General features: G+C 50.9%; 1 protein-coding gene and 1 long non-coding RNA gene across 6 annotated transcripts; one reads left to right on the top strand and one right to left on the bottom strand.

Moving 5' to 3' along the window:
* The first annotated feature begins 135 nt into the window (after nucleotides 1–135).
* FRMPD3 (FERM and PDZ domain containing 3) lies at nucleotides 136–22,444 on the top strand. Of its 5 annotated transcripts, none has more exons than XM_088665241.1 (15): nucleotides 137–763; nucleotides 3,490–3,741; nucleotides 3,844–3,972; nucleotides 4,170–4,215; nucleotides 4,323–4,409; nucleotides 5,682–5,789; nucleotides 6,412–6,543; nucleotides 7,724–7,843; nucleotides 8,369–8,505; nucleotides 9,923–10,040; nucleotides 10,137–10,226; nucleotides 14,101–14,280; nucleotides 15,040–15,169; nucleotides 17,830–18,393; nucleotides 20,449–22,443. In XM_088665241.1, the coding sequence occupies exons 1-15, from the start codon at nucleotides 615–617 to the stop codon at nucleotides 21,882–21,884; spliced, it is 3,678 nt and encodes a 1,225-aa protein (XP_088521367.1). In that variant the 5' UTR covers nucleotides 137–614; the 3' UTR covers nucleotides 21,885–22,443. The 5 variants fall into 5 exon arrangements, with proteins under 5 accessions (XP_088521368.1, XP_088521367.1, XP_088521369.1 ...); XM_088665243.1 differs by having other exon boundaries at nucleotides 690–763; nucleotides 3,870–3,972; XM_088665244.1 differs by lacking the exon at nucleotides 137–763 and adding an exon at nucleotides 2,357–2,582 and having other exon boundaries at nucleotides 3,870–3,972.
* Nucleotides 8,382–20,656, bottom strand: LOC148686539 (uncharacterized). Its single transcript, XR_015948755.1, has 3 exons — nucleotides 20,520–20,656; nucleotides 10,167–10,429; nucleotides 8,382–8,516 (listed from the first exon to the last, which is right to left on the bottom strand). It is a non-coding gene; the product is annotated as an uncharacterized LOC148686539 (long non-coding RNA).
* Nucleotides 22,445–23,703: the final 1,259 nt, after the last annotated feature.

Raw genomic sequence — 23,703 nt, 5'->3', positions numbered from 1 at the left:
TTTCCCGGGTATTGGGTGGTATAATAATAATAATAATAAGGTTCCTCTTGAGGTTCCTGCCTGCCTTGCTCGAGGTCCGACTGGATGACCCCCGGGGTACCCTTCCAGCCTGGCCCTTCTAGGATTCTCTGTTCGCTCCTCCATTTCCCCTCTGTTCCTCCAGACGGGGGAAAAAGAGCATCCTCTACTGCCTCGGTGGTCCGTTGCTAAGCAACCGCGCATTCCAGGGATTCTCCCACAGTGCTTTGCTCCTTTCCAGCGAGGACCTAAACCTTCCATTTCCACAAGCACCCCCCCCCAAAAAAAAAGATTGATAGGGAAAAAATCTGACTAGTTCCGGTTTCATCTAGTCTGACCCCCAGCAAGGCAGGAATCTCATCATCATATTATTAATATACAACCGGGGGGTCAGACTGGATGACCTTTGAGGCTCCCTTCTAGCTGCCCCATTCTAGATCCATGCCTTTTAGGAGAGATCCCTTCTAGTTCCTCCATTCCAAACCCCTGCATTGCGGGGGGTCAGACTGGATGACTTTTAGGGATCCCTTCTAGCTGCCCCATTCTTAGGATCCTGTGCTCCGTTTCCCCCCTAGCAGGGCGGGGGGTCTGTCTGGATGACCTTTGGGGCGCCCCTCCCCTCTTCGCTTCCCCCCTCCCTTCCCGTCTGCTGCAGTGACAACCAGCGCCGCGAGTGCGCAGGCGCGGCCGGAGCTGTCCCTCTTCGTCTTGCCGGGCCGGTTTCGGGGGGCCGCATTGAGTTCCGGTAAGGACCGCGACCCCCTGAAAAAAAAACACAACTGGGGAGGGGATTCCCGACGGAGCAGGTCGAGGGGCTCCCATGTTCTCCTAATGCCCCCCAAAACGGCTCCATCCCTCTTCCTGCCCCCCTTTTCTCGAAGGATGCGCGGCCCCGACGAAGGGGGCAGTTTGGGGGGGCAGGTGTCCCCCCCCAAGCGGGCAAATACCTCTGGTTCCCCTCCTAGCCTTCCCAAAAGGGGGTGCAACGGTCCCGACGCCCCATCTTGCCTGGTGCTTTTGGGTGGCGACGGATGGCGACGGTTGTGGGGCGAATATGGGGCGTGGGGACCCCCATTGGGGCAGATGGGGGACAGGATGCCCCCCAAAGTCCTCCTTAAAACGACCCACGCACCAAGCGGGTAAGTCCATTTCGAGCCTTTTCCCGGCACCAGCGATTGCGCGGCGAATGGAATGGTCGGCTGGGAAGGGAGCCAGGGGTCATCCAGTCTGACCCGCTGGCCATAGCACGTGTGAAAAGGACCTCGGGGTTTGGGGGAACCACGCTCTCTTATGATCGCTGTCTCCGCGAATGGTCCGTTTCCAGGAATCTCCACCCGACCTCCTAGGAAGGAGAGAGGAAGGTATCGAAGGAGAGAGGGATGAAATTAGAGGAGGAGAGGAGAGATGGGGGGGGGGGGAGGAAAGAAGGGGAGAATAATCATAGGGTGGGAATGGACCACTGATGGAGTTACAAGATTGGTGGGTCAGAGGAACTATTATTACTGTGTTGTTGTTGTTGTTGTTGTTGTTGTTGTTGTTGTTGTTAGGATGTCAAAAACAGGTCATGTCGATGCCAGATGAATTTCAGGCCTCCCTGTTTCTCACCTTCCCCATCACCTTCCTTCCTTCCTTCCTTCCTCTTCCTCTCCATTCCTCTCTCAAATCTTCCTTTATCTCTCTTCCCCCCCTCTTTCTGTCTTTCCCTCCCCCCCCCTCCCTGGACTCCTTCTCTCTCTTCCCCATCTTCCCCATCTTCCCCCTTTCTCCTCTCTTTCTTTCTCCTTCTCTCCCTCCATCATCATCATCTCTCTCTCTCTCTCTCTCTCTCTCTCTCTCTCTCTCTCTCTCTCTCTCTCTCTCTCTCTCTCTCTCTCTCTCTCTCTTCTTTCTTTCTTTCTTTCTCTGGCTCTCCATTCCTCTCTCAAATCTCCCTTCCTCTATCCCTCTCTTCTCTCTTTCCCTCCCTCTTCCTCCCTGGACTTCTTCTTCTTCTTCTTCTTCTTCTTCTTCTTCTTCTCCTCCTCCTCCTCCTCCTCCTCCTCCTCCTCCTCCTCCTCCTCCTCCTCCTCCTCCTCCTCCTCCTCTCTTTCTACTTTCTTTCTCTGGCTCTCCATTCCTCTCTCAAATCTCCCTTCCTCCATCCCTCTCTTCTCTCTCTCCCTGGACTCTCTGACTCTCTGACTCTCTCTCTCTCTCTCTCTCTCTCTCTCTCTCTCTCTCTCTCCCTCCCTCCCTCCCTCTCTCTCTCTCTCTCTCTCTCTCTCTCATATCTCCCTTCCTCTATCCCTCTCTTCTCTCCCTCCCTGGATTCTTCCTTCTCTCTCTCTCTCTCTCTCTCTCTCTCTCTCTCTCTCTCTCTCTCTCTCTCTCTCTCTCTCTCTCTCTCTCTCATCTCCCTTCCTCTATCCCTCTCCTCTTTCTCTTCCCATCCCTTTCTCTCAGACCAGGCCAGCAGCCAATTCTTTTCATATTCGGATCACGCAGCTCCTGAATTCTTCCCTCCCTCCTCCCCCTCTCCTCCCACCCCCTCTTTCTGACAGGAGAAAAGGAGGAGGCCATTCACAGTGAGTAGGGGTCTCCTCCTCTGAGACAGGATCAGGGCCCTGCTGCTGCCGGATTTTCCTGGATCCCAAGGCCGACTGCAAACAGCGGCTGAAATGCTATTAATTACAATTTTTAAAAAGCAATCTTTTGAGCTCTATTTTGAATGTTCAAAGAGCCTTACCTGGACATTTATGTTTGCATTATTTGGGCGGCCTTTTTGTGGAAAAGTTGTGTCCCAATGACCCACCCGCCCACCCGCCCACCGTGCTGGGAAATGGGGTGGGAGGGCGCCGGAACGGGGCGGGAGGGCGCCCGAGGATCCGGCACACCACGGCGCCGGGAGCACTTAAGACGGCGCTGATAGGGATAGGGATAAGAGTTAGGGCTAGGGCTAGGGGTTAGGGCTAGGGGTTAAGGATAGGGGATGGGGATTAGGGGTAGGGTTGGGGTTAGGAGTTAGGGCTAGGAGTTGAGGATAGGGGTTGGGGGTTAGGGGTACGGTTGGGGTTAAGAGTTAGGGATAGGGATAGGAGTTAGGAACAGGGGTTGGGGGTTAGGGATGAGGTTGGGGGTTAGGGGTAGGGGTTAAGGATAGGGGTTAGGGGTTAGAGGTTAGGGCAGGGGACCCCAAACTAAGGCCCGGGGCCCGGATGCGGCCCAATCGCCTTCTAAATCCGGCCTGCGGACAGTCCTGGAATCAGCATGTTTTTACATGAGTAGAATGTGTCCTTTTATTTTAAATGGATCTCTGGGTTATTTGTGGGGCATAGGAATTCGTTCATATTTTTTTTCCAAAATATAGTCCGGCCCCCCACAAGGTCTGAGGGACCGTGGACCTGCTGATAAAGTTTGCTGACCCCTGAGTTAGGGGTTAGGGATAGGGGTTAGGTTTTCTTTTTCTAGAATCATCAAATCCCTTTTTTACAGAAAGGTGCAAGCTTGCTGGCATGCCATTAGGATCCTGACCCGAGGAAAGGATTCTTCCCTCCCTGCACCCTGGAATCCTCTCTCTTCCTGCCGCTGGAGATGCGATGCCAAAGGAAAGCTGGGGTGCTATGGAATGGGGCCCGCCGCCTTCCGACTCCTTCCGACAGGTGACGATCCTGCGCCACCCAGACGGAGGCTTTGGCTTTGTGGCCGGCGGCGAGAGGCCGGTGGTGGTGCGTTCGGTGGTGGCAGGTGAGGATTCCGGAGACGAATCTCTGCGTCAGATCGTCGTCGAGTTGGAAGGGGGTTGGACTAGATGATCCTGAGGGTCTCTCTCCCCCCCCCTCCCGACAGACACCAGCTGCCCCTTCCTTTGGCAGGCGGACCCTCGGAGGACAAACTCTTTCCCGGGGATCAGATCTGGGCCATTGGCGACGAAGACGTGAGCGATGTCGCCCGCGAGAGATTCATCGAAATTGTGAGGTGAGGAAGAAGGAAGCGGGTTCGAGACACGCCGGGTGACCCTTCTGAAATTTAAGAGCTGCGCTTCCTGCTTCCTCTACAAATCCCTGGATTCTTTCTGGAGCTGGGGCCCCCTGAGGGTCATCCAGTCCAACCCCCCGGAGAGGCAGGAATCTCAAGGAAGCCCTAAACGTCTTCTTTGTTCCTTTCCACCGCAGAAGCACCAAGGAGTCTGCCGTCTTCACCGTGCTGCAAACCCATCAGGTGAGATCCCGGGGGGTCATCCATCTCAACACCCCCGGCAAGTCGGGAATCTGCTTTTCCAGCTGAGATCTCCCACAAGATCCATTTTTTCCCTTCTCCCCTTCCAGTCGCCCAAGTCAGCCTTCATCAGTGCCGCGAAGAAGGCCAGGCTGAGGTCCAACCCCGCCAAGGTGCGCTTCTCGGAGCCGGAGCCGGTGAGTTCTGGAAAGTTCTGGAACACCTCTTTGGGATTGTTGGAGAGAGCTAATGTGCCGCACAGAGTGGCTGGGGAGGCCCGGCCAGGTGGGCGAGGTATAAGTAAATAATAATAATAATAATAATAATAATAATAATAATAATAATAATCGCTAATACCCCAGTCTTATTCAACATCTTTATCAATGACTTGGATGATGGGCTTGAGGACACCAAATTGGGAGGGGTGGCTAATACCCCAGAGGACAGGATCACACTTCAAAATGACCTTAACAGATTAGACAACTGGGCCAAAGCAAACAATATGAATTTTAACAGGGAGAAATGTAAAGTACTACACTTTGGGGGGGGGGGGATGAAAGGCACAAATACAGGATGGGTGACACCTGGATTGAGAGCAGTACATGTGAAAAGGATCTAGGAGTCTTGGTAGACCACAGACTTGACATGAGTCAACAGTGTGATGCAGCAGCTCAAAAAGCCAATGCAATTCTGGGCTGCATCAATAGGAGTATAGCGTCTAGATCAAGGGAAGTAATAGTACCACTGTATTCTGCTCTGGTCAGACCTCACCTGGAGTACTGTGTCCAGTTCTGGGCACCACAGTTCAAGAAGGAGACTGACAAGCTGGAACGTGTCCAGAAGAGGGCAACCAAAATGGTCAAAGGCCTGGAAACGATGCCTTATGAGGAACGGCTTAGGGAACTGGGTATGTTTAGCCTGGAGAAGAGAAGGTTAAGGGGTTATATGACAGCCATGTTCAAATATATTAAAAGATGCCATATAGAGGAGGGAGAAAGGTTGTTTTCTGCTGCTCCAGAGAAGCGGACACGGAGCAATGGATTCAAACTACAAGAAAGAAGATTCCACCTCAACATTAGGAAGAACTTCCTGACAGTAAGAGCTGTTCGGCAGTGGGATTTGCTGCCAAGGAGTGTGGCAGAGTCTCCTTCTTTGGAGGTCTTTAAGCAGAGGCTTGACAGGCATATGTCAAGAATGCTTTGATGGTGTTTCCTGCTCGGCAGGGGGTTGGACTGGATGGCCCTTGTGGTCTCTTCCAACTCTATGATTCTATGATTCTAATAATAATTTATTTCTATTTATACCTGGTCCATCCAGCTGGGTGATTAAAAACAGAATAAAAACAGAATAAAACATCAAACCTTAAAACTTGCCTACCCAGGGCTACCTTCAGATGTCTTCTCAAAGTCGGGTAGTTGTTTATTATTATTATTATTATTATTATTAGTCTGCCAGCCTTTGCTTTTCAGGAGATGCTGAAGAAGGAAGCCTTGCTCCTCATCCCCAACGTCCTGAAGGTTTTCCTCGAAAACGGGCAGGTCAAGTCCTTCACTTTTGATAGCCGCACCACCGTCAAGGTAGGAAGGGAAGCAGGGTCTAGTGGTTAGAGCCAGGGGCTAGGAAGCAACGCCTAGTGGTTAGTGACGTTGTAAAATGCTTCCGGGGGGGGGGGAATATTTCTAGAGATTTTCTATCATAAATTACATTCTAGTCCAAAGGAATGTATTTAAGTTACATTCTATTTTTTTTATTTACTGTATTTCATTCTACCGTATTTAAGTTACATTCCTAATTCTTGATACATCGTAATGCTTAAAACATCAATAAATAAGGACACAGTCCTTTTTTAAAAAATTGTTTTACCACATGGATACATATGCTATCACGTTATTGTTTTGAGTTAAATACAGTAGTTGTTCTTAAGGAAATGAATCTTTTTCTCCTTCCGGCAGAGCAAAACAGTTGCCCAAATAGAAACCGTTAACTTATTAAACCTCAACATCGTTTGATAATTATCGGTCTATGTATTTCTAAGAGTAGAACCAAAATCAGTCTTTTTGAATAGAGCAGTCAAAATTGATTCTCCAAAAAGGAAAGCTTCCTCCGATTGTCAATATTAAGGGGGGGGGGTGCCAACAAGGCTGAACCTTTCTGTAAAAAAATAAATTAAAAAAAATGCTCCTCTCTCACCCCTACCAGGACGTGATGTCAACCCTCCAGGATCGCCTTTCCCTGCGGCGGATCGAGCATTTTTCCCTCGTCTTGGAATACCGCAGCCCCGAGCGGAGCCACCAGTTTCTCCTCCTCCAGGAGAAGCAGCCTTTGGCCCATGTGAGTTGGGAGGGAGCCACAGAGGAGGTCATCTAGTCCAACCCCTCTACCAGAGCTCTGAAATCCTCCCTCCCTTTCTCTTTCCTTCTTTCCTTGCTTCCTTCCCTCCCTCCTTCTTTCCTTCCTTTGTCCCTCTCTCCCTCTCCTTCCTTCCTTCCTTCCTTCCTTCCTTCCTTCCTCTCTCCCTCTCTTTACTTCCTCCCTTCTCTCCCTCTCTCTCTCCCCTTCCTTCCTTCCTTCCTTCCTTCCTTCCTTCCTTCCTTCCTTCCTTCCTTCCTTCCTTCCTTCCTTCCTTCCTCTCTTTACTTCCTTCATTCCTTCTCTCCCTCTCTCTTTCTCCCCTTCCTTCCTTCCATCCTTCCTTCCTTGTCACTCTCTTTCTCCCTCTCTCTCCCCCTCTTTCACCCCTTCCTTCCTTCCTTCCTTCCTTCCTTCCTTCCTTCCTTCCTTCCTTCCTTCTCTCTCTCTCTCTCTCTCTCTCTCTCTCTCTCTCTCTCTCTCTCTCTCTCTCTCTCTCTCTCTCTCTCTCTCTCTCACACACACACACACACACACACACTTTCCTCCCCCCCACCCTTCCTCCCTTTCTCCTTCCTTCCTTCCTTCTTTCCCTCCTTCTTTCCTTCCTTCATCCCTCTCTCCCTCTTTTTCCTTCCTTCCCTCCCTCCTTCTTTCCTTCCTTTGTCCCTCTCTCCCTCTCCTTCCTTCCTTCCTTCCTTCCTTCCTTCCTTCCTTCCTTCCTTCCTTCCTTCCTTCCTTCCTTCCTCTCTCCCTCTCTTTACTTCCTTCTCTCCCTCTCTCGCTCCCTCTCTCCCTCTTTCACCCCTACCTACCTTCCTTCCTTCCTTCCTTCCTTGTCACTCTCTTTCTCCCTCTCTCTCTCCCTCTTTCACCCTTTCCTTCCTCCCTTTCACCTTCCTTCCTTCCTTCTTTCCCTCCTTCTTTCCTTCCTTCATCCCTCCCTCCCTTTCCTTCCTTCCTTCCTTCCTTCCTTCCTTCTCTCAATCTCTCTCTCTCTCTCCCTCTCTCTCACACACAAACTTTCCTTGCTCCCTCCCTCCCTCCTTTCTTCCATCCTTCCCTCTCTTTCTCCCAAATCCCACAAGGATGGATGGGGGAAAGGGACCCCAGGGGGTCATCTAGCCCACCCCCTTGTCAGAGCTCTCCTTCCTCCCCCCAGGTCGTTCAACGGACCCACTACCAAGGCATGAGGTGCCTTTTCCGGGTCAGCTTCTACCCCAAAGACCCTGCCGAGCTGTTGCGGCAAGACGCCGCTGCCTTTGAATACCTCTACATCCAGGTCAGTGGGGTGTGTGTGTGTGTGAATGTGTGGCTAGAGGGTCCCAATCCTCCCTGCTCCACCTAGTGGTCCTCGTTGCCCCTCAAAAGGGTGGGTATAAATTTATTATTATTATTTCTGTGGGTAAGCACTAGTTCCAGCACACTAGTCTTCTTAGTCACTTGCTCTAACCATACTGGTAGCTGCCAAGTCTCCCGTATTCCCCGGGAAATCCCCGTTTTCCCAACTGTTCCTAGCTGAAAAAACAGATTTTTTTTCCCCCGGTTTATTCTGGCGCAGCAGCCATTTTGGAACTGGGCAAAGCAGCATCAAAAGTCACTTCTGAGCATGCTCCGCCCAGTTCCAAAATGGCTGCAGTGCGACTTCCGGTCTGCTACTCCCGGTCCGGTCAATTATTTCTCCGACAGCAACTTGGTAGGTATGGCTCTAACCACTAGGCAATGCTTACAACTCACAAACCACTAGGTGCCGCTTCCCAGCCCCCTCGCTGTAACCACTAGGCGATGCTTCTCCTTCCCTCTCCAGAGCCGCAACGACGTCATCCGGGAGCGGTTTGGCGCCGATCCCGATCCACAGTCACTCCTGGTCCTGACGGCGCTCCACATCTACATCACCGTCTCGGCCACCTGTCCCGGCCACAAGGTGGCACTCAGAAACGTCGAGTGAGTGAGTTCTGGGGGGGAACCCTGAAGGTCAAACGGACCAAACCTTGTTCCTGCACCCTCACTCCCTTTCTCTGTTCTTCCTTCTTTGTTTCCTTCCCTCCCTCCCTTTCTCCATTCTTCCTTCCCCATTTCCTCCCTCCCTCCCTCCCTTTCTCTGTTCTTCCTTCTGTTTCTTTCCTTCGACCCTCCCTCCCTTTCTCTGTCCTTCCTTCCTTCCATTTCCTCCCTTCCTCCTTCCTTTCTCTGTCCTTCCTTCCTTCTTTCCTTTGTCCCTCCCTCCCTTTGTTCTTCCTTCCCTGATTCCTTCCTTTGTTCATTCCTTCATTCCTCCCTCCCTTTCTCTACCCTCCCTCCCTTTGTTTTTCTTCATTGTTTTCCTCCTTCCTTTCTCTGTCCTTCCCTCCCTTTTTCTGTTTTTCCTTCCTTGTTTTCCTTGTTGCCTTTCCCCTTCCTTCCTTCCTTCCTTCCTTCCTTCCTTCCTTCCTTCCTCCCTCCCTCCCTCCCTCCCTCCCTCCCTCCCTCCCTTTCTCTGTTCTTCTGTTTCCTTCCTTCTTTCTTTCCTTCGACCCTCCCTCCCTTTCTCTGTCCTTCCTTCCTTCTTTCCTTTGTCCCTCCCTCCCTTTGAAAGAAAGAAGGAAGGAAACGGAAGGAAGAATGGAGAAAGGGAGGGAGGGAGGGAGGAAAAACAGAAAAAGGGAGGGAAGGACAGAGAAAGGAAGGAGGGAAACAATGAAGAAAGAACAAGGGGAGGGAGGGAGGATAAAGAAAGGGAGGGAGGGATGAAGGAATGAACAAAGGAAGGAAGAACAAAGGGAGGGAGGGACAAAGGAAAGAAGGAAGGAAGGACAGAGAAAGGGAGGGAGGGAGGGAGAGAAAAGGCAACAAGGAAAACAAGGAAGGAAAAACAGAAAAAGGGAGGGAAGGACAGAGAAAGGAAGAAGGGAAACAATGGAGAAAGAACAAAGGGAGGGAGGGAGGGTAGAGAAAGGGAGGGAGGAATGAAGGAATGAAGAAAGGAAGGAATCAGGGAAGGAAGAACAAAGGGAGGGAGGGACAAAGGAAAGGAGGAAGGAAGGACAAAGAAAGGAAGGAGGAAGGGAGGAACTGGAAGGAAGGAAGGAGAAAGGGAGGGAGGGAGGGAGGACAGAGAAAGGGAGGGGGGTCAAAGGAAAGAAAGAAGGAAGGAAACAGAAGGAAGAACGGAGAAAGGGAGGGAGGGAGGGAGGAAGAGGAAAGGCAACAAGGAAAACAAGGAAGGAAAAACAGAAAAAGGGAGGGAAGGACAGAGAAAGGAAGGAGGGAAACAATGGAGAAAGAACAAAGGGAGGGAGGAAGGACAGAGAAAGGTAGGTAGGAAGGTAGGCAGGAAGGATGGAAGGAAGTTGGAGTGCCTGCGTTTCCTCTTTCTCCCCAGGAAGGAGTGGGGTCTGGAGCCCTTCTTGCCTCCCTCTCTGTTGCTGGCCACCAAGGACAAGCACCTGCGCCGGTCGCTCTCGCAGCAGTTGAAGGCTCACCAGCGGCGCAGCTCCCAGGTGGGACTCTTAACCCCTGGGGTGGGACCCTAACCCCCACCTCGAGCTCAGGGTCAGGCTGGATGACCCCAAGGGGCCCCGATTCTCTCCTCGCAGGTCTCCCCCACCCGGGCCAAGCTCCAGTACCTGCGTCTCCTCGACCGGCTGCCCACCTTCTCTGGTGTCATCTTCCAGACCGTCGGGATGGTAGGGGGTTCTAGGTTCTGCTTCGTTTTCTATTTCCGATTCAGGGCTCAGATTCTGGTGCCAGGGGTTCTGTTTTCTGATTCCCAGGCTCATATTCTGGGTTTCCGGTTTCCGGTTTCCAGTTCCTGCTTCTGTTTCCAATTCAGTTCGGTTAGCTCGGGTTTCTGGTTTCCAGTTTCTGGATTCCGGTTCTAGGTTCTGGGCTTTATATAATAATAATTTATTAGTTGTACCCCACCCATCCGGCTGGGCCTCCCCAGCCACTGGGCGGCTTCCAACAGAAAAATGAAATAAAATAATCTATTAAACATTAAAAGCCTCCCTAAACAGGGCTGCCTTCATAAGTCTTCTAAAAATCTGGTAGCTGTTTTTCTCTTTGACATCTGATGGGAGGGCATTCCACAGGGCGGGAGCCACCACCGAGAAGGCCCTCTGCCTGGTTCCCTGCAACTTGGCTTCTCGCAGCGAGGGAACTGCCAGAAGGCCCTCGGTACTGGACCTCAGAACGATGGGGGTGGAGATGCTCTTTCAGGTATACTGGACCGAGGCCGTTTAGGGCTTTAAAAGTCAGCACCAACACTTTGAACTGTGCTCGGAAACGTACTGGGAGCCAATGGAGATCTTTCAAGACCGGTGTTATGTGGTCTCGGCGGCTGCTCCCAGTCACCAGTCTAGCTGCTGCATTCTGGATTAGTTGTAGTTTCCGGGTCACCTTCAAAGGTAGCCCCATGTAGAGCGCATTGCAATAGTCCAAGCAGGAGATAACCAGAGCATACACCACTCTGGCGAGACAATCTGCAGGCAGGTAGGGTCTCAGCCTGCGTACCAGATGGAGCTGATAGACAGCTGCCCTGGACACAGAATAGACCTGCATCTCCATGGACAGCTGTGAGTCCAAAGTGACTCCCAGGCTGCGCACCTGGTCTTTCAGGGGCACAGTTACCCCATTCAGGACCAGGGAATCCTCCACACCTGCCTGCCTCCTGTCCCCCACAAACAGTACTTCTGTCTTGTCAGGATTCAACCTCAACCTGTTAGCCGCCATCCATCCTCCAACCGCCTCCAGACACTCACACAGGACCTTCACCGCCTTCACTGGTTCTGATTTGAAAGAGAGGTAGAGCTGGGTATCATCCGCATACTGATGAACACCCAGCCCAAACCCCCTGATGATCTCTCCCAGCGGCTGCATATAGATGTTAAAAAGCATGGGGGAGAGGACAGAACCCTGAGGCACCCCACAAGTGAGAGCCCAGGGGTCTGAACACTCATCCCCCACCACCACTTTCTGAACACGGCCCAGGAAGAAGGAGCGGAACCACTGTATGACAGTGCCCCCAGCTCCCAAGTGCTCTAGACCAGTGCTCCCCAACCTTTTTATCTCCGCGGACCAGTCAACGTTTGATAATTTTACCGCGGCCCGCTGAGGGGGGGACGTTGATTATTTATATTTTATTTAGATTGTTTTGATTTAAAAATTTTAATTTAATTGTATTTAAATGTTCCTTGGGCGGCCCGGTACCAATTGATCCACGGACCGGTACCGGTCCGTGGCCTGGGGGTTGAGGACCACTGCTCTAGACGGTCCAGAAGGAGGTTATGGTCGATGGTGTCAAAAGCCGCTGAGAGATCCAGCAGAACTAGGAAACAGCTCTCACCTTTTGTCCCTAGCTCTCCGGAGATCATCGACCAGTGCGACCAAGGCAGTTTCAGTCCCATGATGAGGCCTGAATCCCGACTGGAAGGGATCCAAATGGTCCGCTTCTTCCAGGCGTGCCTGGAGTTGTTCAGCAACCCCTTGCTCAATCAATCACCTTGCCCAGGAATGGAAGATTTGAGACTGGGCGATAGTTGGCCATATGGGCCGCATCTAAAGACGGTTTTTTAAGAAGTGGTTTAATAACCGCCTCTTTCAGCGGGTCTGGGAAGGCTCCCATTCCCGGCTCACATTTATAAGCCAGGATGGGCAAGGATCAAGGAGACAGGTGGTTGGTTTCACTCGTCCAAGCAGCCTGTCCACATCCTCAGAGGTAACGGATTGGAATTGATCCCACGCAACGTGACAAGACAGACCTCTAGTCAATACAGCATTAAATCTTAAAAGCTTTTCTAAACAGGGCTGCCTTCAGATGTCTTTTAAAAATAGGATAGCTGCTTATTTCCTTGAGATCACAGGGCGGGCGCCACAACCGAGAAGGCCCTCTGACTATAACCTCTCTTCTCGCAGGGAGGGAACCGCCAGAAGGCCCTCGGGAGAGGGACCCCGGTGTCCGGGGTGGAGACGCTCCTTCAGGTCCAGTGGTTGCCTCGCTAGACAAATTAAATTCGTTCCACGGGTCTTTTCTTATAACGGAAAATCTGTCTAGCGAATCCCATAGGAATGCATTGGATTTTTTTGGGATTATTTTTTTTGCCCATAGGAACGCATTAATTGAATTTCAATGCATTCCTATGGGAAACCGCGATTCGCTAGACGAATTTTTCATAAAACGAATCCGTCTAGCGAGGCAACCTCCGCTGTAAAAATCCTTTTGTTAAGCGGAAATCTCGTTAAGCGGGGCATTCGTTAAGCGAGGCGACACTGTATACTGGACCGAGGCAATTTAGGGCTTTAAAGGTCAACTAATCCAGAATGCGGCAGCTGGACGGGTGACTGGGAGCGGCCGCCAAGACCACATAATACTAGTCTTGAAAGATCTACATTGGCTCCCAGTACATTTCCGAGCACAGTTCAAAGTTTTGGTGCTGACCTTTAAAGCCCTAAATGGCCTCGGTCCAGTATACCTGAAGGAGCGTCTCCACCCCCATCGTTCTGCCCGGACACTGAGGTCCAGCACCGAGGGCCTTCTGGCGGTTCCCTCGCTACAAGAAGCCAAGTTGCAGGGAACTAGGCAGAGGGCCTTCTTGGTGGTGGCACCCACCCTGTGGAATGCCCTCCCTTCAGATGTCAAGGAAATAAACAACTATCTGACTTTTAGAAGACATCTGAAGGCAGCCCTGTAAAGTTTAATGTCCTTTGTTGGGAGCCGCCTAGAGTGGGGGGGGGGTTATAAATAATAAAATTAGAATCATAGAGTCATTGAGTTGGAAGAGACCACAAGGGCCATCCAGTCCAACCCCCTGCTAAGCAGGAAACACCATCAAAGCATTCTTGACATATGCCCGTCAAGCCTCTGCTTAAAGACCTCCAAAGGAGGAGACTCCACCACACTTCTTGGCAGCAAATTCCACTGCCGAACAGCTCTTACTGTCAGGAAGTTCTTCCTAATGTTGAGGTGGAATCTTCTTTCTTGTAGTTTGAATCCATTGCTCCGTGTCCGCTTCTCTGGAGCAGCAGAAAACAACCTCCACCCCCCCATAGGAACACATTAATTGAATTTCAATGCCTTCCTATGGGAAACCGTGATTCGCTCGGCGAATTTTTCGCAAAACGCATTTGTCTAGCGAGGCAGCCTCCGCTCGAAAAATCCTTTTGTTAAGCAGAAATCTCGTTAAGCAGGGCATTCGTTAAGCGAGGCGCCACTGTATCCTGGACCGAGGCATTGTTTTATTTATGGTGTTGTTATAGCTGATGATTTTCTTTCGTTTGGAATTATGTTATTCTGTATTGCTGGCTTTTGCTGTAATAAAAACTGAAGTGAACTGAACTGGACTGAGGCCATTTAGGGCTTTCAAGGTCAGCACTAACACTTTGAATTGTGCACGGAAACGTACTTTTTTCCGGTTCCTGATTCAGTTCAGTTCAGTTCAGTCCAGTCCAGTCCAGTTCAGTTCGGCTAGGCTTGGATTTCGGTTCTGAGCTCTGGTCTCTGGTTCACTTCCGGGTCCATATTCTGGCTTCCCGGTCCAGCTTTGACTACTCTGACTCTCGTAGGATGGCCAAGACGCGGCCCCCACCCTCCTGGTCGGCCCCCGCCACGGCGTGAGCCACGTCATCGACCTCCGCACCAACCTGACCACTGTCTTATGCGAATTCAGCCAGATCAGCAGGGTCCAACTCTTCCGGGAGAACCCAGGCGTGGCAAGGGTGGAGACCGCCATTGTGGACGCCAAGGTGGGCAGGCTGGAGAGCCGCCTGGGGGCCATTCTGTTGCTCGGAGATATATATATATATATATTTTCAAAAAAAATGATCAGATTTTTAAATTTTTAAATCAGGTTTTTGATTTAAATCAGATTTTAAATTTTTAAATTTGGTTTTTGATTTAAATCAAAAAGTAAAAAAAAAATCTTCTATTTAAATCAGATTTTTTCATTCCAAGAAACAGACTTTTGGATTTAGATCAGGTTTTTAATTTAAAGCACATTTTAAAATATGATTCTTTCAATTTATATTGGATTATTTGATTTAATCCAGATTCAGATTTAAATAGGATCTTAATTATTTTTCTTCACTTAAATCAGATTTTTAATTTTTAAATTTGGTTTTTGATTTAAATCGCATTTTTTTATTTAGTAAAAAATCTTCTATTTAAATCAGATTTTTTCATTCAAAGAAACAGACTTTTGGATTTAGATCAGGTTTTTAATTTAAAGCACATTTTAAAATATGATTCTTTCAATTTATATTGGATTATTTGATTTAATTCAGATTCAGATTTAAATAGGATTTTAATTATTTTTCTTCACAAATCAGATTCCCCCCCCATTTAAATCAGATTTTTATTTAAATAATATTTGGGTTTTATTATGATGAGAATAATAAGAACATAGTAACAGACTAGAATATTGTATAATCCTATTATTCCAATGTAATAAAAATAGAGATAAATATTTTATGATTTTATGATTCCAATACTACTTTTCTCCCCAGCCGCTGGTGCTTCTGATGGAGTGGCCAGAAGCTACCAATTTCGCTGGCCTCATTTCCGGCTACTGCCACCTGCTGGCCGACTCCAGGAGGACACTTTTCCCCGTCGCACTGCCTCCCACGACCAAGGCAGGTACGTTCCCAAGGAAGGGAAATTCCAAGCAGACGAAATGCCGGGTTTTTCTGGAGGGGATGAAATCCCGAATTGAAGGAAGCCAGCCTGGGTCCCTATTATTATTATTATTATTATTATTATTATTATTATTATTATTATTATTATTAAATTTACTCTTACATTTCTCCAATGAAAAAAGGGACAATCCATTCTAAATAAGAATAAGAATAAGAATTTCTCCTGTGAAAATAGGCATATCCTAAATAACAACAGCAACAACAAAACAACAGTAATGATTTTACATTTTTTCACTGAGAAAATTGTTCTTCTTGATGTTATGTTATGTTATGGCATCTGATGAAGTGTGCATGGACACGAAAGCTCATACCAAAATAAAAAATTAGTTGGTCTTTAAGGTGCTACTGAAGGAATTTTTTTATTTTGTTTCGACTCAGACCAACACCGCTACCTACCTGTAACTATGTTATGTTATGCTATGCTATGCTATGCTATGCTATGCTATGCTATGCTATGCTATGCTATGCTATGCTATGCTGTGCTATGCCAAAAAAATGGTGCTTTTGAATTCTGGTGCTGGAGGAGACTCTTGAGAGTCCCATGGACTGCAAGAAGATCAAACCTATCCATTCTTAAGGACATCAGCCCTGAGTGCTCCCTGGAAGGACAGATCGTGAAGCTGAGGCTCCAATACTTTGGCCACCTCATGAGAAGAGAAGAATCCTTGGGAAAGACCCTGATGTTGGGAAAGATGGAGGGCACAAGGAGAAGGGGACTCCCTGGCCTGGAAAAGACCCTGATGTTGGGAAAGATGGAGGGCACAAGGAGAAGGAGACTCCCTGGAAAAGACCCTGATGTTGGGAAAGGAGAAGGGGACGACAGAGGACGAGATGGTTGGACAGTGTTCTCGAAGCTACGAACATGAGTTTGACCAAACTGCGGGAGGCAGTGCATGACAGGAGTGCCTGCGTGCTCTGGTCCATGGGGTCACGAAGAGTCGGACACGACTAAACAACAACAACATGCTATGTTTTGCTATGCTACTTTTTTTTTTTTAATTATTATTTTATTTTATTTTTAATTAATTGAATGTATCTACCGGCATGGGACCCAGGTGGCGCTGTGGTTAAACCACTGAGCCTAGGGCTTGCTGATCAGAAGGTTGGCGGTTCGAATCCCTGTGGCGGGGTGAGCTCCCGTTGCTCGGTCCCTGCTCCTGCCAACCTAGCAGTTCGAAAGCACGTCAAAATGCAAGTAGATAAATAGGAACCGCTACAGCGGGAAGGTAAACGGCGTTTCCATGTGCTGCTCTGGTTTGCCAGAAGCGGCTTTGTCATGCTGGCCACATGATCTGGAAGCTATACGCCGGCTCCCTCGGCCAATAATGCGAGATGAGCGCGCAACCCCAGAGTCGGTCACGACTGGACCTAATGGTCAGGGGTCCCTTTACCTTTACCTATCTACCGGCATACATCCAGGAGGTCCCAGATACATCATTTGAATTATATTATTTAAACATTAATATGAATACTATTATTATTATTATTATTAGAATTAAAATTTATATACTGCCTCCCATGACCAAGAGAGGTAGTGTGGTGCCTCGCTTAACAAATGCCCTGCTTAACGAAATTTCCGCTTAACGAAAGGATTTTTCGAGCGGAGCTTGCCTCGCTAGATGAATTCATTTTACGAAAAATTTGTCTAGTGAATCGTGGTTTCCCATAGGAATGCATTGAAATTCAATGAATGTGTTCCTATGGGCAAAAAAGAAATTCAAAAAAATTTCAATGCATTCCTATGGGATTCGCTAGATGGATTTTTCGTTATAAGAAAAGACCCGCGTGGAACGAATTGAATTCGTCTAGCGAGGCACCACTGTACATTTCAAAGCTCAGAAAATTCCAACCAGCTGAGATGCCTAATCTCTCCAGAGGGGATAAAATCCCAGATTGAGGGAAGCCTGGGTCCCTAACCGCAACGACAATTAAAAAGCGACAATCTAAATCGTCATCATCATCTTATATTTCTCCGATGAAAATAAGCATATCCTAAATAACAACAAAAAAAGCTGCAATCATGCTTTTCCTTTTCTCCGCTGAGAATAGAGACATCAATAATAATAATAATAATAATAATAATAATACTTACCTTCCAAGTCCCGGACTGCAGAATCCGGGACCGGCAGCCCTGTGACACCGGACGTTGTGTCGACGCAACTTCCGGTGTCGCTCGGCCCATCTATGGGCACCAAAAATGGCCGCCGCTGACACCGGAAGTTGCGTCTATGCACTTCCGGGCATGCGTAGATGCGACTTTTGAAGCCCATAGAAGATTTTTGGTGCCCATAGAAGTGCAAATCAGAAAAAAAATGGCCGCCGGCAGGAGAAAATAACGGAGAAAAACGGGAGACGAAGTGATACGGGGGACCACTGGGAAAAGGTAAGTAAAAACGGGAGTTTCCCGGGGAAAACGGGGTACTTGGCAGCTATGTAATAAAAATACATTTATGTGCAGAAAATACGAATGCCCTACAGACATGCGGGAGGTTCCGGGTTCGATACAGGCCCCAGGACGGCTTCCTTCCATCCCGGGTCCAGGGGGTTGGACTATACGTCAACCATCCTCACCCTCCGCTCTCTCTCTCTCTCCTTTTCCAGGCCGAGAGAAGGAGGCTGGGAACCGTAGCGCCGCCGGCAACCGCCGCGCTACGCCGCTGGAGCTGCCCCGCCGCTGCCGCCGCCCCGACCTCAACCAGAACCGGATCTTCTGCGACGGGGAAACCCGGCCCAGGACCAAGTCGGACCCGGTGCTGAAACTCCCAGGTGCCGAGGGTGAGGGCTGCTGCGGCGCCAGGCGTGCCCGAGCCCGCTCGGTGGACGGCCCTGGACGGAGCCTCGGTCGCGCCGGCCTGGACTTGATGGCGCTGCCGCCGCCGGGCAGCGAAGGCGACGAGGATGACCCCGGCACCGCCCTGGCTATTGCAGCGCCGCCGCCCGGCTTTGGGGACAACAGCTCCGACGAGGACGACCCCCGGCACCGGCGGAGGGCGCCAAACAAGGAAACTGGGGGCCAGCTGCCAGTGACCTTTGTTGAGGCGGTGCCGCCAGGGTCCCAGGCGGTCCAGGAACGAGCCCGGGATCTCGATGACGCGCTGGTCTCCACCCTGCAGGCCCTGGAAGCCCTAGCGGAGGCGGAGGATGGGCCGACGTCCCCGGCCACAGGTATTGAAGAAGGCGCCGAGCCCACCCCCTGGGATAGAGATTAGGTATAGGATTATCATCATTGATAATCATTACCTATCTTGATTTCAGCAAGGCCTTTGACAAGGTGCCCCATGATATTCTTGTAAAGAAGCTGGTCAAATGTGGGCTAGACAATGCTACCATTTAGTGGATTTGTAACTGGCTGACTGACCGAACCCAAAGGGTGCTCATCAATGGCTCCTCTTCATCCTGGAGAGAAGTGACTAGTGGGGTGCCACAGGGTTCTGTCTTGGGCCCAGTCTTATTCAACATCTTTATCAATCACTTGGATGGTGGGCTTGAGGGCATCCTGAGCAGGTTTGCAGATGACACCAAATTGGGAGGGGTGGCTAATACCCCAGAGGACAGGATCACACTTCAAAATGACCTGAACAGATTAGACAACTGGGCCAAAGCAAACAAGATGAATTTTAACAGGGAGAAATGTAAAGTACTACACTTGGGCCAAAAAAATGAAAGGCAAATACAGGATGGGAGACACCTGGCTTGAGAGCAGTACATGTGAAAAGGATCTAGGAGTCCTGGTAGACCACAAACTTGACATGAGTCAACAGTGTGATGCAACAGCTCAAAAAGCCAATGCAATTCTGGGCTGCATCAATAGGAGTATAGCGTCAAGATCCAGGGAAGTAATAGTACCACTGTATTCTGCTCTGGTCAGACCTCACCTGGAGTACTGTGTCCAGTTCTGGGCACCACAGTTCAAGAAGCATACTGACAAGCTGGAACATGTCCAGAGGAGGGCAAGAAAAATGGTCAAAGGCCTGGAAACGATGCCTTATGAGGAACGGCGTAGGGAACTGGGTATGTTTAGCCTGGAGAAGAGAAGGTTAAGGGGTGATATGATAGCCATGTTCAAATATATAAAAGGATGTCATATAGAGGAGGGTGAAAGGTTGTTTCCTGCTGCTCCAGAGAAGCGGACACGGAGCAATGGATTCAAACTACAAGAAAGAAGATTCCACCTCAACATTAGAAAGAACTTCCTGACAGTAAGAGCTGTTCGACAGTGGAATTTGCTGCCAAGAAGTGTGGTGGAGTCTCCTTCTTTGGAGGTCTTTAAGCAGAGGCTTGACAGGCATATGTCAATAATGCTTTGATGGTGTTTCCTGCTTGGCAGGGGCGTTGGACTGGATGGCCCTTGTGGTCTCTTCCAACTCTAGGATTCTATGATTCTATGAAGGATAGAAGGATAGGAAAAAAGAAGGATGGAAGGATAGGAGGATGGGAGGATAGAAAGAAGAAAGGAGGAAAGGATAGATGGAAAGAAAGAAAGAAGGGTGGAAGGACAGAAGGAAATCCATCTTTTCAGGACGGGAGTTCGTCCAATTTACCATGATTCTATTGACGAAGGCGCCGAGCCCACCCCCTGGGACAGGGATTAGTTATAGGATTACCAACATCATTATCATTTAAGGCTTTTAATAGATTACTGTGTTTTATTTTTCTGTTGGGAGCTGCCCAGAGTGGCTGGGGAAACCCAGCCAGATGGGCAGAGTAGAAAGAATAACTTTTATTATTATTATTAGGGTTGGGGTAGGGGTTCAAGATAGCGATAGGAGTTAGAGATAGGGTTATTATTAGTAGTTATTATTAGGGACCCAGGTGGCGCTCTGGGTTAAACCACTGAGCCTAGGACTTGCTGATCAGAAGGTCGACGGTTCGAATCCCTGCGACGGGGTGAGCTCCCGTCGCTCGGTCCCAGCTCCTGCCAACCTAGCAGTTCGAAAACACGTCAAAGTGCAAGTAGATGAATAGAAACCGCTACAGCGGGAAGGTAAACAGTGTTTCCATGTGCTGCTCTGGTTCGCCAGAAGCGGCTTTGTCATGCTGGCCACATGACCTGGAAGCTGCACGCCGGCTCCCTCGGCCAATAATGCGAGATGAGCGCGCAACCCCAGAGTCGGTCACGACTGGACCTAACGGGCAGGGGTCCCTTTACCTTTACCTTTTATTGTTATTAGTCGTATTATCCAACATCCTTAATGCTCCCGCCCCTTGTGTTTCCTCCAGGTCTCATCGTGCTGGCTGCCCTCGACCCTGACTCTGGTCGCGATGCCAACGCTTCCCCGAACGCCACTTACTTTCTGGCGCAGCGGGTCGGCCCAGACGGCTTCCTGGCCCGGAAGGAGCTATCTTTCCATCTGCGAGGCTGCGGGGCGCCCGCTTCGCAGGTGAAGACCAGAAGGTCATCACCGGCCGAACCAAACCCCAGCGTGCAGCCTTGCCCCTTGAACCCCGAACTCAAGCGTCCCCCGGAGACGGAGAGCTGTCAGGCGCCGACGGAGAGGATCCGGAGAGAGACGACGGTTCCCCCGGCCCGGGAAGCGGCAGATCTCGAACCCGAGGCGGCACCGCACCGAGAGGATCTGGAGATACCGGCGCAGCCCCGGGCACCCCGGCCAGTGTTCTGTTTTCGGAAGCTCTTCTCGGCCACCTTCCCGTCACGGCTCAAGCGGGAGACGGACGAGCGCCGGGCGCAGCTTCGGAAAGTGAAGCAATTCGAACTGGAGTTTCTGGAGCAGCTCCTGAAGGGTCCGGGCCCGGGGGTCTGCGGTTGCCCGGCCCCGGGCGCCAGCCCCATTCTGACAGCACCCGCTGTGTCGTGGTGTGACTACCGAGGGAGGGAGAGTTGCTCGGAGCGGGCGGCGCACGGATTCCCAAGTCCTCGGGTGCGCTCGGCCAGCCCCGAGCCGAGAGATGCGGAAAAGAATGCCTCTTGCCTGGGGACCGAGTGTGTGGCGGCAGAAGGGCCCCGCTATGAGAAGCTGCGGCGCTGCGCCAGCGGGGAAGGGGCCGTCCCGGAAGAGGGCGACCCGGCACCATGTTTCCCGGAGGACGTGTGCCCGCGGCAACTGGCGCAGGGCGGAGAGGGCTGCTGCTCCGTCCGCTCCTGCTTCTCGGCGCGGGGAGGTGACGACGAGGCCGACGAGCTGTGCTACTCGGCGCCGCCGATCCCGGACCCCGCGGCCCGGACGCAGGAGATTGACCTGCGGGCGACATCGGGCCTCGAACGCATCCGGGAGCTTCGCGGGCGGGAGTACACCTTCCCTGGGGGGTTCTCGGCGGTGAGGCTCGACGCCGAGCGACTCCTGGGTGCCCTGCGGCAATGTGCGGCGGCCGCGGGGAACGGGGCGACGGTGACGGACCACGGCCCGCTGGAGCTGGCGCTGGCCTTCCGGGAGCTGCGGGCCGCCTGTCGGCAGGTGGCAATCACGGAGAAAAGCCCGGCGCAGTTGCTGCCGGCCGTCGCCGGGAGTTTCCGGGTGCTGGCGCGGTTGGCTGAGACGGCGGCGGCGGGCAAGGAGGCGCAGCGGCGGGCCCTGCTAGCCCAGGTGGAGGAGGTGGCGAGGAACTACGCCGCCCTGGCGAAGGCGGCGGAGGAGTCCGCCGCCAGGCAGGCGGGCGAGGAGCCCACGCGCCTCTTGACGGCGCTGGAAGCAAAGTAAGGAAGTTGAGGGAAATGTGACGAGCTGGCTGTTCTTTGGTGAAGGCAGAGGGCAGGGATTTTCTCGCAGAGGGCTGAGGTGCCCTCGGCTTCGTCGGCGGGATCCCAGCGGTCATGTAGTCCAACCCCTCAGATGTGAAAGCTGGGGCGCGGTCAGGGGACACCAGACACCGCAGAGGTTGGCACAGGACTGTCCCATGGCGGGAGGGAGGGAGGAAAGAAGGAAGGAAGGAAGGTCAGGAAGAGAGGAAGGGAGGAAGGGAATAAGGAAGGAAGGAAATGGGGAAGGAAGGATGGAGAAAGGGAAGGAAGGAAGGAAGGAAGGAAGGAAGGAAGGAAGGAAGGACAGAGAATGGGAGAGAGAGATGAAGGAAAGAAGGGAGGGAGGGAGGACAGAGAAAAGGAAGCAGGGACAAAGGAACAGAGGAAGGAAACGGGGAAGGAAGAATGGAGAAAAGGAAGGAAGGAAGGAAGGAAGGAAGGAAGGAAGGAAGGACAGAATGAGAGAGAGGCATGAATGGGAGAGAGGGATGAAGGAAAGAAGGGAGGGAGGGAGGGAGAGAGGACAGAAAAAAGGAAGGAGGGACAAAGGAACAAAGGTAGGAAACGGGGGTGGAATGGAGAAAGGGAAGGAAGGAAGGGAGGGAGGGAGGGAGGGAGGGAGGAAGGGGGAAGGGAGGAAGGGAGGGCGGAAGGAAGGAAGGAAGGACAGAGAATGGGAGAGAGGGATGAATGGGAGAGGGAGGAGGGAGGACAGAGAAAAGGAAGCAGGGACAAAGGAACAAAGGTAGGAAACAGGGAAGGAAGAATGGAGAAAGGGAAGGAAGGAAGGAAGGAAGGAAGGAAGGAAGGAAGGAAGGAAGGAAGGAAGGAAGGAAGGAGAATGGGAGAGAGGGATGAATGGAAGAGAGGGATGAAGGAAAAAAGGGAGGGAGGGAGGGAGAGAGGGAGAGAGGACAGAGACATAGCTGCCAAGTTATCCCTTTTTTAAAGGGATTTTCCCTTATGCTGAATAGGCTTCCTCGCGAGAAAAGGGAAAACTTGGCAGCTATGCAGAGAAAAGGAAGGAGGGACAAAGGAACAAAGGTAGGAAACGGGGGTGGAATGGAGAAAGGGAAGGAAGGAAGGAAGGGAGGGAGGGCGGAAGGAAGGAAGGAAAGAAGGAAGGAAGGAAGGAAGGAAGGACAGAGAATGGGAGAGAGGGATGAATGGGAGAGGGAGGGAGGGAGGGAGGGAGGGAGGACAGAGAAAAGGAAGGAGGGACAAAGGAACAAAGGTAGGAAACGGGGGGGGGGAATGGAGGGAGGGAGAAAGGAATGGAGGACAGAGAAAGGGAGGGAGGGAGGGCGGAAGGATGGAAGGAAGGAAGGACAGAGAAAAGGAAGGAGGGATGAAGTAAAGAAGGAAGGAAAGAAGGACAGAGAAAGGGAGAGAGGGAAGAAGGAAGGAAGGAAGGAAGGAAGGAAGGAAGGAAGGAAGGAAGGAAGGAAGGAAGGAAGGAAACAGGGAAGGAAGAACGGAAAAATGGAGGGGCAAAGGAAATAAGGAAGCCGGGAGACGGTCAGATGACGCTGCCCACCACAATGATTGGCCCTGCCTGGGGTTCGGCTGGATGACTTTGGGTTCCCCCTGGACACAGAGAACCCCCCCTCTTTTTTTTACGTGTCTGTATATATTATACATAATAAAAACTATATATGTATAGATATATGGAAATTATATCGGTGTAGATTCGACCTGAGATTGTCTATGTAGAAAGTGTGAAATGTATATGCAAATTTATGCCAATACACGAATCTTCATATCGATCTTGTGTTTGT

This window comes from Zootoca vivipara, chromosome Z2, assembly GCF_965207765.1.
Source record: "Zootoca vivipara chromosome Z2, rZooViv2.hap1.1, whole genome shotgun sequence".
Taxonomy (NCBI): domain Eukaryota; kingdom Metazoa; phylum Chordata; class Lepidosauria; order Squamata; family Lacertidae; genus Zootoca; species Zootoca vivipara.
This window is presented reverse-complemented; position numbering and strand designations above follow the sequence as displayed.